This window comes from Schistocerca americana, chromosome 1 (genome assembly GCF_021461395.2).
Source record: "Schistocerca americana isolate TAMUIC-IGC-003095 chromosome 1, iqSchAmer2.1, whole genome shotgun sequence".
NCBI lineage: Eukaryota > Metazoa > Arthropoda > Insecta > Orthoptera > Acrididae > Schistocerca > Schistocerca americana.
Genome location: NC_060119.1, coordinates 366,458,203 through 366,471,525, shown reverse-complemented (window position 1 = coordinate 366,471,525; position 13,323 = coordinate 366,458,203). Strand labels below are relative to the sequence as shown.

Here is a 13,323-nt window from a genome sequence, read left to right as displayed (position 1 = left end):
GCAAGAAGTAATAAATTTAAACATCATACATGATGCGGTGGTTTCTCACGCATCTCAGTGTTTAGTCGCAGGTTCGAATCCTGCCTCGGGCATGGATGTGTGTGATGTCCTTAGGTTAGTTAGGTTTAAGTAGTTCTAAGTTCTAGGGGACTGATGACCACAGATGTTAAGTCCCATAGTGCTCAGAGCCATTTGAACCGTCTCAGTGTTTACGACATCATACCTCGTAAACTATTTTTATACAAAGATATAATTCTCCAGGTATATGTGCACACTGAAAAATGTGTTGAGAATCCAGTTAATAGTAAATATATGACATATTAAAACGTCATTGCTGATATGGCAGTTTTTATTGCAAGAACATCGAAAATATAATAAGTGTTAAACTTTTTTTCTTTCATCGTGTCAGCTAGAAAAATTCCGTAAAGCTTTGAAATCATGTGTAAAGTTTGCTGCAAGACACTGCTCTCATTCTCAGATACTGGATGAATAAAGTCTGATAGGCAGATGGTTCTTACCCTCACAGCGATTCTTTCCAGGCAGTAAGTGGTAAGAGTACCAAGTGTGGTTGAAATCGGCCCATTGGTGTTCGAGGCGATTGGAACACACACGCGGTACACACACACACACACACAAAAACACACACACACGTCCCACAATTTTTATAGTATGCGTGGATTTAAACTATGGCTAATATCACATCACGCAAGAAAGTTTGCTTTAACAGTACATACACATTCATATAGCATACACATAAATTCATAGTTATAAGTTAATTAAATTTACAGTATTGACAAAGCACGGAAAGTCTTCAGACAGCCGGCCGGTGTGGCCGTGCGGTTAAAGGCGCTTCAGTCTGGAACCGCGTGACCGCTACGGTCGCAGGTTCGAATCCTGCCTCGGGCATGGATGTGTGTGATGTCCTTAGGTTAGTTAGATTTAATTAGTTCTAAGTTCTAGGCGACTGATGACCTCAGAAGTTAAGTCGCATAGTGCTCAGAGCCATTTGAACCCCATTTGTCTTCAGACATGTATCCAACTGCCGAATGTATCCAAGCGTTGTCCTTGTTGCCATATGGAACTCTTTCAGATTGCCAGCAAATGACCACATCCGACACGCAAGTATAGTATGCTGAACCACAATCACAGTTGGGCGATCTTGTTGATTACCATTTGTACACTGAGTCAACACATCTTACACTATGTATCATTCTGTTGAGCTCTTCAAAAAATGGTACCGTGGACGAGATGCAGGGCATCTTATGCGGTTGAGGGATATCATCGTTAAGCCACATTTCTGCCCGTCGGTCTGTTACTATTACTCCGTCGCCTATCAAAAATTTTGTACCTAATAGAGGTGGATGCCAGGTGTAAAGTCCACTTTTATGAAGTGCAGGAACGTCTTCATGCACTGGAGGATAAGGATTATCAGTTACTTTTGTAAACTCCTGCTTGAGAGCAGATTCTCTCCGCACAAATGGGAGGGGGAGGGGGTAGCCATGTGGTTGAAACTAAGCAACCGGTAAGTTGGAGCCTTTCTGATTGTTCCTGTGGTGATGCAGCGCAATATTCTGCGTCAGGATACACGAGTCCCACAGAGGAAGTGTAGGAACAGAAGAACCACGCGTCGCACCACAAAGGATACGCAAAATGTTATTTTTGTTTTTATCTTTGTGACTGTTAGCAAGTGCCTATTAAAGCTGAGCGGCCTGTCAGGAGCGACTCATAGTTAAAGTGGAGTTCTGTTATGCCTCAGCTACTCCTCTATAAAATATGCCTTTGTATCTTTGTTCACGAGCTTGTTATTAAGGTACAAACTGGTGACTACTGATTTTGGCATCACTTGGCTGTAACCTCCAGTTGCGGAAGTATTTGACAATAATTTGGAGGTCTTTAGTCAAGACAGATTCAGTAACGCCCAGAACTTTGTCGCTTGCAGCAAGAGCGCAATCGTGGTGACGATTATTTTAGCGTTATAAGACTTGCACTGCAGTAATGGGTAGAGCTGTAACGGATTTAGGATTGTTTTGTATTGCCGTTGCACTGATCGATGAAGTTCGGGTTAACCATTTACACAAGTACAAGAAATAATTAAAGACATTAGGTGTAGGCGCTACTACAAGACGAAGTGATTTCCACGGGAAAGGAAATCGATGCGAACCACATCAAACCCGCCAGTGATGATTCAGGAGAAAAAAACGGTAAGAAAGAACAATTCTTGAAGTCTCAGCGTTACTGATGGTCGCTTTGAGCTTTGTGTGTGTGTGTGTGTGTGTGTTACCTGCAGTTCTCAGCGCATGTGAAAAGACAGAGGGTGGAAAACTGGATCGTTACGGCAAGTTGAAACTGAGAGAGGGAGAGGGTGATACGTATACGTGCGTATTATAAACCCTTTGTCTCGAAAATATTTCTCTCCTTCGTACCTGCTCTGTGTTACGTCAGATGACGTGTCACTGATCTCATTTGTACGTAGATGCGGTATACGCGAGGTGCCTGTTTGCTTCCATCGCCCTGAGTGGAATGCGTAAGTCCTAATAAATGTTCATCAACCTGCAGTCTTCTATAGTTGTCCCCTGCGCAGAAGCTGTAAGAATCTCCTAGCGCGAAATTGATATTACGTGATGATTAAATTTCCAATTAGATTGTTTATATGGCATGTCCCGCACTTTTTATTGGTAGAACACGAGAAACAAAATAATTAACTGCGTATTTCCGTAATTACAGCTCTGATATTTACGAATTAGGCATTACTAAATCAAGTCTTAACCGAAACCGCAACAGACAACATATCTGCTCTCTGACACAGTCGAACCAGAGATGATATTTACAAACGATAGATTACTAATAAAGCCTTAACTGACACCGACCGCGGCAGACAACGTGTTTGTCCTTCGACACTGTAGAATCAACAATATCATATGTACAGTAGAACCATTTCGTCCGCCATCTAAGTTAGGCGCGTTCCGAAGATCACCTAAGTGCTTCGTCTGTCTTTTCGTTTAGCAGTTGTTTATTATTCTGCTGGTTATTAATACGTGTAAAATAATGGAATGATCGCACGCTATTGTGAGACGCTTTTATTTGAAACACAAGAAAATACGCTGTTAGGTTGTCTAATATTAATAACAGAAGATCATCATTTTGGCGCACAACTTCCGAATGCAGCAGCTAATCGCGGAGAAGGGCTACAATTTAGGCGGTCTTTCTCACGATACCCGTACCGAACAAACCATCTATTATCAGTACCTCACACCACATTACGTCATTTTCCCACTGCTGCCTTCTCAACGGCTCCAGAAGAGCTTCTTATACTTGAATATGGTGGTTGTAAAGCCAGAAATATTACGTCCTTTGCCGCGAGAGGCTCATTAGCCGCAAATGCTATAGAGCGAGGGATGGGGACAGATGGTGGACGCTGCGCTGCCGAGACACATTCGACTGCCAGGCTCGGTTCGTCGTGTGGTCTTGCCAGTGCTTTGTTGACGGGCTTTGTAGCGGCGGCACGTGCCGGAAGCGTCCACAATGGGGCAACCACCGCGGCGTTAATTGGCGACCAACAGACCCTCCGCGGTCCGCCGCAGCCTTTCAGGCAGAGTCGCGCACCCGCCCCTTCCTTCGTCTGCGGCCCTTGACTGCTGGCCGTGAATCATCAGCTGGAGAGCCCCTGGTCTCTGGGAGGGGGGGCTGGCGTCCGTGTTTGCTGGTTTTGCGTTGCTCTCCTTGCTGATACGTCTGATTCGATTGTGACGGCAACGTTACGCCCTGGGCGACAGTAGGTTGACAGCCTGACGCCTTCGGGAAATTATTTCGCAGCCCACGTGCATTACCTCCGATTGTTGTCCACATCATGCCCAGGAACTCTGAGATCGACGGAACTGCACCGACCGTGTTGTTTCACATTGACCAGGTATGGAATGGCGTCATGTTGTAAAAGCGTTAGTTAGTTAGTTACGAGTTTCATTTATCAATCTCACGGTAACCGTTATGATGTGGAACGTGTCAAGTGCATAAGAAATGCACACATGAAATGTATGTATATATTAAGCTTAAAATTTTTATTACGTACCCCATTCCCTTAAACAGCACAGAATGCACATATTATACCAATAGGTTTATTTATTACTATTATTCAACAATTCATCTATGTCAAGGTGATACGATATCAATTTATTATTAAAACTGTTACTGCTGCCTGTCGGACATTTTATTTCATCTGGTGATTCATCGAAAAGTTTTACAGCGGCATATTTTACCCCTTTCTGTGCCAAAGATTAGTAGAGGATAGTGTAAGTATTTTTTCTTCTGCCATTATAATCATGAATGTTCAAAATGGTTCAATTGGCTCTGAACACTGTAGGACGTAACATCTGAGGTCATCAGTCCCCTAGACTTAGAACTACTTAAACCTAACTAATCTAAGGACATCACACACAGCCAAGCCCGAGGCAGGATTCGAACCTGCGAATGTTGCAGCAGCGCGGTGCCGGACTGAAGCGCCTAGAACCTCTCGGTCACAATGGCCGGCAATCATGAATGTCACTGTTGTTTTTAAACTGGTCCATGTTGTTGTGAACTTTCAAAGATATGCCTACAAGATGTACCACTATGAGTCCAACACATTATTCTAGCCACTTTCTTTTGAGCAGTGAATACTCGTTGCCTAAGTGTTGAGTTAACCCAAGATATTATTCCATATGACATCAAAGAATGAAAGTATGCAAAGTATGTTAGCTTGCTAATTTCCGTATCCTCAAAATTAGCTGTTATTCTGATTGCAAAAGTTGCTGAACCTAGTCGCTTTAGGAGATCCAAAATATGAATTTTCCAAGTAAGATTCTCATTAATATTGTACACCCAAAAGCTTAGTATTCTCTACCCTGGCTACTGACTTCTGCTGATGTGTTATATTTTTTGAAGGAGCCGTACTCCTGGCAGTAGAAAACTGGTTGTACTATGTTTCTTTCCTTTTTTTTTTTTTTTTTTTTTTTTTCAAAGTTCAGAGCAAGCCCATTCGCAGAAAACCAATGATGAATAACTTTTCCAAACACATTATTTGTATCATTTTCTATTGAAGTTTCCTTTACTGGATTAATAATGGTGCTTGTTTGATCATCAAAAAGTGTCAGTTTAGCTTCTTGTTTCAGATAAGAAGGGAGGTCATTCACATATATCAAGAACAGAAGGGTACTCACGATCGAACCCTGTGGAACATCTAATGTTATTTCATCCCAGTTAGATGCTATGGGAAACTTCCTTAAATCACTTAAACCATATAAAGAAATTGTTTGCTTCCTGTTCTGTATGCATGACCTAAACCACTCATACGCTGTTCCATTTATACCATAGAATTGTAATTTCTGTAGCATAGTATCATGGTTCACACAATCAAACGGTTTGGATAAGTCACAGAAAACTCCTATTGGTGACATTTTACTATTTAAAGACTCTTATTATGTGGGCAGTGAAATTGTATATTGCTGTCTCAGTGGAACAGCATTTTTGAAATCCAAACTGTGATTTACTAAGTATCCCATTACTGCTGCGATGGCTAACCAACATTGAGTTCGTTACTTTCTCGACAATTTTTGAAAATGTCTTCACCGTTTTGTCGCTTTCAGGAAGAATACTGTTCTACAGTTACATGTATACTCCGCTTCCCGGATCGTGGTGGAGGGACGCCGTAACAGTATTAACAACTTTCCGTCCTAACTCCATTCGTGTACGAGGAGGAAATGAATGTCCATATGAAGGTTACTAGCATATTGTGCACACCCATATCAATTCACGTGTTTGTCAATTACAAAACCTCTATTATGCCAAAACTGCTGTGGGTCTAGAAAATACATAACGCCGTGGATTTTTAGAATCTAAATGTAATCATACTAATACTAACTACTTGATCAAGATAGGATGCATAATATGTCCCACCTCCGCAGTACATGTGTCGTCGTGCAAACACGTTACAGCTCTCAAACACTAAAAGGCCACGCTTCATGGTAACACTGGACACTATTGTCACAGATTGAAAACATGGAACTTCTGGTCAGGGCTCTTTTTACTCTAAGATCATATCTGGATGCATTTGTGACATGCACTGACTGTGCGCATTGAATATCGCACGTGGACAAATAGTTTGTAAGGGTAGAATAAGTATATAAGGGTAGAATATATATGAAGAGATTGATCTTAACTTTCACGAACAACACACAGGGCGAGATGGGCATAATGCAACAAAATAACAAGCCGTCAGCTCAGACCTGGATATGTTACGGGTAATGTCTGGAATGGGCTGAGCACAGCAATTGGAGCCCATCAGCCACTAATAAGGGCTCTTTAAGACATAAGGTAATTTTAATTTCGTCCAGTATTTACCGTGTGTATCTTCACTTTCAAAACATTTCATTGCGCCTCCCACGGGAAGACCGTAGTTCTGTCGCAGCCATTGACAAAGCATTATTTGTGGGATATTACGAGGCGTGTTTTTTAAGTAAGGTCCGTTTTGTTGTAGACACTAGTAGTTTGCCCGCATGCCGCAACGAGCACGTGCGTTGTGTACCGGCATGCCTCGGGAACAACTGTGCTCAGTTTCAGCTCTGTAGCTAACCTGTACGGTTCTGTTCTGTGCTTTCAAAATGTTTAAGACCATCAACTCGCCCGCCGTGTGTGAGGTTCGCTCAGTGATATGGTTTTTGTCAGCAAGGAACCTGTCTGCTGCAGAAATTCATCGACAGATTTGCGAAGTGTACGGTGATACTGTTATGAGTAAAAGCAAAGTGCGTAAGTGGGTACGAGAATTCAAAGATGGCCATGACAACGTCCATGCTGAGGACCGCTCTGGTCGCTCTTCTTTGATTACAGACGATTTGGTGGTTTCAGTTGAAGCGAGGATTCGTGAGAACAAGCGCTTCACACTAATAGGTCTCTCAAACGAATTTCCTGGCGTGTCGAGATCAGTGCTTTACAACATTGTTTCTGAACACCTAAAGTTTAGGAAACTGTGCTCCAGATGGGTCCTAAAACTTCTAACAAGGACCACAAAAACCAAAGATTTGAGTGTGCGATGAAGTTCTTGACTCGTTATCACGAAGAAGGTGACGGCTTCTTGCCCGGCCGGAGTGGCCGAGCGGTTCCAGGCGCTACAGTCTGGAACCGCGCGACCGCTACGGTCGCACGTTCTAATCCTGCCTCGGGCGTGCATGTGCGTGATGTCCTTAGGTTAGATAGGTTTAAGTTGTTCTAAGTTCTAGGGGACTGACGACCTCAGATGTTAAGTCCCATAGTGCTCAGAGCCATTTGAACCATTTTGAACGGCTTCTTGAGTCAGATCGTAACATGGATCCGAATCGGAGCGACAGATCCTGGAATTGAGACACACACACTCGCCTGTAAAGGTGAAGGTCAAACAGACACTCTGTCCCGGCGCAAAATCGTGGCGTCGGTGTTTTGGGATAGGCATGGTGTTTTGTTGGTCGACTTCATGCAACGAGGAACCACTATCAATGCAGAAACATATTGCCAAACCTTGAGAAAGCTACGCAGAGCGATTCAAAACAAAACTCGCGGCATGCTGACAAAGGGAATTGTCCTTCTCCATGAAAATGCAAGACCTCACACTGCAGGTCACACCCGCAATTTATTGGACCGTTTTGGCTGGGAAGTTTTAGGCCACCCACCCTACAGTCCTGATCTTGCTCCGAGCCATTACCATCTGTTCCTCCACCTCAAACAACACCTCAGTAGCAACCGTTACAATGATGACGACGACGTAAAAACGTCAGTGAACACTTGGTTATCGGAGCAGGCGGCAAGTTTTTATGAAGAGGGTATTTTAAAATTGGTTGAGATGTATGATAACGTGTTTGAACAAACTTGGCAACTATGTCGAAAAATAGAGTGAAGTATGTACTTTCTGGAAATAAATTTACTTTTTTGAAATAAACTTTTGTTGTGTACTTATGTTCAAACGGACCTTACTTAAAAAACATGCCTCGTAAAAATGAGTAGGCAGTCAAAACCGGTACAGCTACTGTGAAATAAACTAAGCAGTGATAAGCTTTAATTTGCTGTGTAATTTTTTCCAATCCCCTGTTTATGGAGCCTACTCTTATTTCTCGATTGTCCAAACTTTTGGAATCTTACGTCTTTTGGAACGTAGCACACTGGTCAGTGATAGTGGACGACGAAGTATCTTCATCGTGTCACGGACACAGACCGCAGATGGAATGCGGACGGAATGAGAGCGCGCTATAAGAGTGCGTGAGCAGTGAGTGACGTGGCGGCGTTTCTGTGTGTTGCAGGCGGACCCCAGCGCGGCGTTCCTACGCGCAGCCCGAGCTGGTCAACTCGAACGAGTCCTCGAACACCTCGACAATGGGGTCGACATCAACACGTCCAACGCGGTGAGTACGCGGGCCGCGCTACGCTGCTACTTCCGTGCGCTTGCTTCGCCTGCGATTTAACACTTTCCTGCCCGACGGGACAGAAAATCTCGTCCTCTTTCTTGTGTCATGAAACAACATGGCGTTGGATTCGTGCCTTCGCATTCTGTGGCGGCAGGGGCGCCGAGAACCAGCATTGTGCCCGGGGCTGGACGTATGATTGGGCCCAGTTTCCAAATATAGGAATCCAATTTTATTGTTATTTTAAAGAAGGTTTAACATGATTTAAACACAACATAATTGGGGGAGCATTGGAACTACACAAAAGTACTCATTAGGATGAAATAAAGAACAAATTTAAGTTCTTATTAAACTGACAACATATGTTCACAAATTCAGTTCATACTATGGTACTGCATGTTGCACGAGATAATGCCGGCGGAATTCTAACGGACTTATAGTTAGTTTTTATGCTGTAATAGGCTGAATCACAGCACGCAGTAGCATAAACGCGTGTATCGTCGATCCACAATTAACAGCAAAAGTTCACTTTCGTGTGTTACAGAGCCCGTAAAGATTAGAGAAAATTATATACACTGTAAGATGTCATTGCATTGTATCTAGAAAGCAGACGCCCCTGAAGAAATTTCTCGAAGTGCTCCGACGCAGAGCAGCAAGTTTTTTATCCAGGTATGTCACAATAGCTGGTCCTAATTTTCTGATATCTTGGAGGACGAGAACATAAACATTACTTATCAGTAATAAGTGTCTGCAGATGCAACGTTCTCTGTACAAAAGCCATTGCTGATCACGCAGACCTTAGGTGGTTTTGTTTCAGCTGTTATTCATACCACTGAAACAATAACCTACCGAAGTTACTTTCTTATACTAAGTCACAGAACATCTGTGAAATTTGTTGACTTAGTTTCGGGCATTAAAATTCATAACAGTGTTCTTCTTCGGCAGTGTGGAGTGATAGGCTTCCTGGTAACAGAACTAAGACTTGAAGTTAAATTTTCTGTCTCCAGTTCGTAATTTTTTTCCGAGCACATTTTCTACGTTCACATTTCCGGCTTCCTCTCACATTTTCACCCATACTTAGAGCAGGCTGCGGTAGCTACAAATGTAAATAACACTTATAAATATATTTGCAATTTTCGTTATATTTAATTATGAAAATTTCGTGCAAAGAAAATAGTTTATAGCACAATTGCATGGAGTGTCATCGCTAAGATGGTGTTCTTAATTTCACACTACTTTCACAGTGAAGTCCTTTCAGCAGTTTTACTTCTATGTACAGTTTCCTTCATGCCAGTATAAGTTCAAAACGACGCACTTCTGAATATCGCTTTATTAAGAAAAAGGGTTTGATTTCACACCCTATATTATTTACGAAAACTGGGAATGGTTATTATATGTTGAATATGTTCTATTACAATCAACAGCATTTGGAATGTAATGTAGCAAAACAATGGTCATAAACCACGTCTGAATATGCATATGAGCACGCTGGTAACTGCTTAAACAAAGCCCGTCGCGTTTCCATTCTCCCACAGAATCTTTGAAAGAACCAACGTGACCAATCAAATGAATCATGAATGAATGTAAAAATTTTAACTTTCTTTTGTATATTTATTTAATTTATTTTCTCTTCAGTTTAAAAGATAAGTTTGAATATTATACTGATTTGTACATTGACTAATGTCTGGTGCCCGTAAAGCTGCGTTTATGGAGTGCTCCCTCCCAGTCTTTCTTCGCTGAATGTCTGAAGACCAAGCTTCTTTGATCGCGAAATAATGCTACACTAAGTAATTCTTGGTATTTGTTTCCAAACATAGGCTTCATTTTCAATCCGTTTATCGATTCTTTGGAACATAATACAAGAGCGACTTCATTATAACTCAAAGTTTCGCCATTTAAAGTGCTAGATTGGTTTTCTAGGGTCCTGTCACATAGTTTTTCTACTTTATTTAATGTGGTTATCCTGATTTTGAAGAGAAGTATGAACGAATTGTCTCAGCCTAACTGGAAAGAAGATGCCAAGGCAAACAAAATAATGGTTGTTGAATTTCACTCCAGACTAATCAGTCATGGGGAACATATTCTTTTTTCTGAAATTTACACTGAAGTAGAGATGTAGGAAATGCACGGATATTGCCATATGCTGGAAATTTTTTTCGATCGTTAGGTGAATCAAATTTTACTACCACTTCTGTTCCCTTGGTTGTAGAATTTAATGTGCTTAAAGTTCTAACATCAGAGGATCGTTTTGCTGTTAAAACCTACTGATTCCCATCCTTGAATTAGTTTTTACCTAAGAGTATGAGATCTGACACAAAATGTTGTACCTGGTATGTTTGTCCAACACTATTCTACCAGGCTGCCAGTCAGTACGATGTTAACATTGCGTGGCGCTGCAGCAGCCACTACGCAGTGAAGCGCTTATTGTTTGACCTTAAGCTGTGGTTTTAATTTCATTTCATGTTCATTGTTACAGCCAAGTTTAACATGTGAACATGAACATGACTGTTATACGCATCCGCGAAACCTGGTTAATTCCGTGTGTCGTTTCCACCACAGTAAGTAGTTACAAAGTTGCACTAGCTGAAATGTCAGCACCGCGTGAGATTTTCCTCCGTAACATGCCATTCCCTGCGGCGGCTACACTGCTAACCCCTTTGTTCCATGCGCAACACGTTGCAGTAGCTGAAGTTAAAAAAAAAAAAATGCATTTCGGCCACGACGGCAGCTGCGCGATGAGGAACGGTGCAGTGCTGACAATTTCGTGTCATACCGACAACTTGCCGTGGCAGGAATGATGCGTGAACGTAACACTGTTTCGTGAAACCGCATTACAGTAACACTGTTTTCGCGAAAGCGCTTCACTCATGGCCACTCACCTCCAATCACAGTACAATGAATCAATACACTGGTAATAACACAGCGCTACCAACTACTACTTTGCATATGTTGGCATTTGTTACACCGACGACGGATTCCGGTTGTTGTTGTTGTTGTTGTTGTTGTTGTGGTCTTCAGTCCTGAGACTGGTTTGATGCAGCTCTCCATGCTACCCTATCCTGTGCAAGCCTCTTCATCTCCCAGTACCTACTGCAGCCTACATCCTTCTGAATCTGCTTAGTGTATTCATCTCTTGGTCTCCCTCTACGATTTTTACCCTCCACGCTGCACTCCAATACTAAATTGGTGATCCCTTGATGCCTCAGAACATGTCCTACCAACCGATCCCTTCTTCTGGTCAAGTTGTGCCACAAACTTCTCTTCTCCCCAATCCTATTCAATACTTCCTCATTAGTTATGTGATCTACCCATCTAATCTTCAGCATTCTTCTGTAGCACCACATTTCGAAAGCTTCTATTCTCTTCTTGTCCAAACTATTTATCGTCCATGTTTCACTTCCATACATGGCTACACTCCATACAAATACTTTCAGAAATGACTTCCTGACACTTAAATCTATACTCGATGTTAACAAATTTCTCTTCTTCAGAAAGGCTTTCCTGGCCATTGGCAGTCTACATTTTATATCCTCTCTACTACGACCATCATCAGTTATTTTGCTCCCCAAATAGCAAAACTCCTTTACTACTTTAAGTGTCTCATTTCCTAATCTAATTCCCTCAGGATCATCCGACTTAATTCGACTACATTCCATTATCCTTGTTTTGCTTTTGTTGATGTTCATCTTATATCCTCCTTTCAAGACTTCTGTCCATTCCATTAAACTGCTCTTCCAAGTCCTTTTCTGTCTCTGACAGAATTACAATGTCATCGGCGAACCTCAAAGTTTTTATTTCTTCTCCATGGATTTTAATACCTACTCCGAATTTTTCTTTTGTTTCCTTTACTGCTTGCTCGATATACAGATTGAATAACATCGGGGAGAGGCTACAACCCTGTCTCACTCCCTTCCCAACCACTGCTTCCCTTTCATGTCCCTCGACTCTGCCATCTGGTTTCTGTACAAATTGTAAATAGCCTTTCGCTCCCTGTATTTTACCCCTGCCACCTTTAGAATTTGAAAGAGAGTATTCCAGTCAACATTGTCAAACGTTTTCTCCAAGTCTACAAATGCTAGAAACGTAGGTTTGCCATTCCTTAATCTTTCTTCTAAGATAAATCGTAAGGTCAGTATTGCCTCACGTGTTCCAGTGTTTCTACGGAATCCAAACTGATCTTCCCCGAGGTCGGCTTCTACTAGTTTTTCCATTCGTCTGTAAAGAATTCGTGTTAGTATTTTGCAGCTGTGGCTTATTAAACTGATTGTTCGGCAATTTTCACATCTGTCAACACCTGCTTTCTTTGGGATTGGAATTATTATATTCTTCTTGAAGTCTGAGGGTATTTCGCCTGTTTCATACATCTTGCTCACCAGATGGTAGAGTTTTGTCAGGACTGGCTCTCCCAAGGCCGTCAGTAGTTCCAATGGAATGTTGTCTACTCCCGGGGCCTTGTTTCGACTCAGGTCTTTCAGTGCTCTGTCAAACTCTTCACGCAGTATCGTATCTCCCATTTCATCTTCATCTACATCCTCTTCCATTTCCATAGTATTGTCCTCAAGTACATCGCCCTTGTATAGACCCTCTATATACTCCTTCCACCTTTCTGCTTTCCCTTCTTTGCTTAGAACTGGGTTTCCATCTGAGCTCTTGATATTCATACAAGTGGTTCTCTTATCTCCAAAGGTCTCTTTAATGTTCCTGTAGGCAGTATCTATCTTACCCCTAGTGAGATAAGCCTCTACATCCTTACATTTGTCCTCTAGCCATCCCTGCTTAGCCATTTTGCACTTCCTGTCGATATCATTTTTGAGACGTTTGTATTCCTTTTTGCCTGCTTCATTTACTGCATTCCGGTATCTACTGATAAATATTGGATCAGAGGCTACTGCCAGACAATAAAAAGTGATTTATCCTTGGCGTT

The 13,323-nt window shown here is 42.1% G+C and overlaps 1 protein-coding gene across 1 annotated transcript in view; it reads left to right on the top strand.

Moving 5' to 3' along the window:
* Window positions 1-13,323, top strand: part of LOC124600409 (ankyrin-3-like) — a 267,644-nt gene that overhangs the window by 92,114 nt on the left and 162,207 nt on the right. The window contains exon 2 of the mRNA XM_047136159.1: window positions 8,298-8,399. Within this exon, the coding sequence (XP_046992115.1) occupies window positions 8,298-8,399 (102 nt within the window). The remainder of the gene's footprint in view (window positions 1-8,297; window positions 8,400-13,323) is intronic.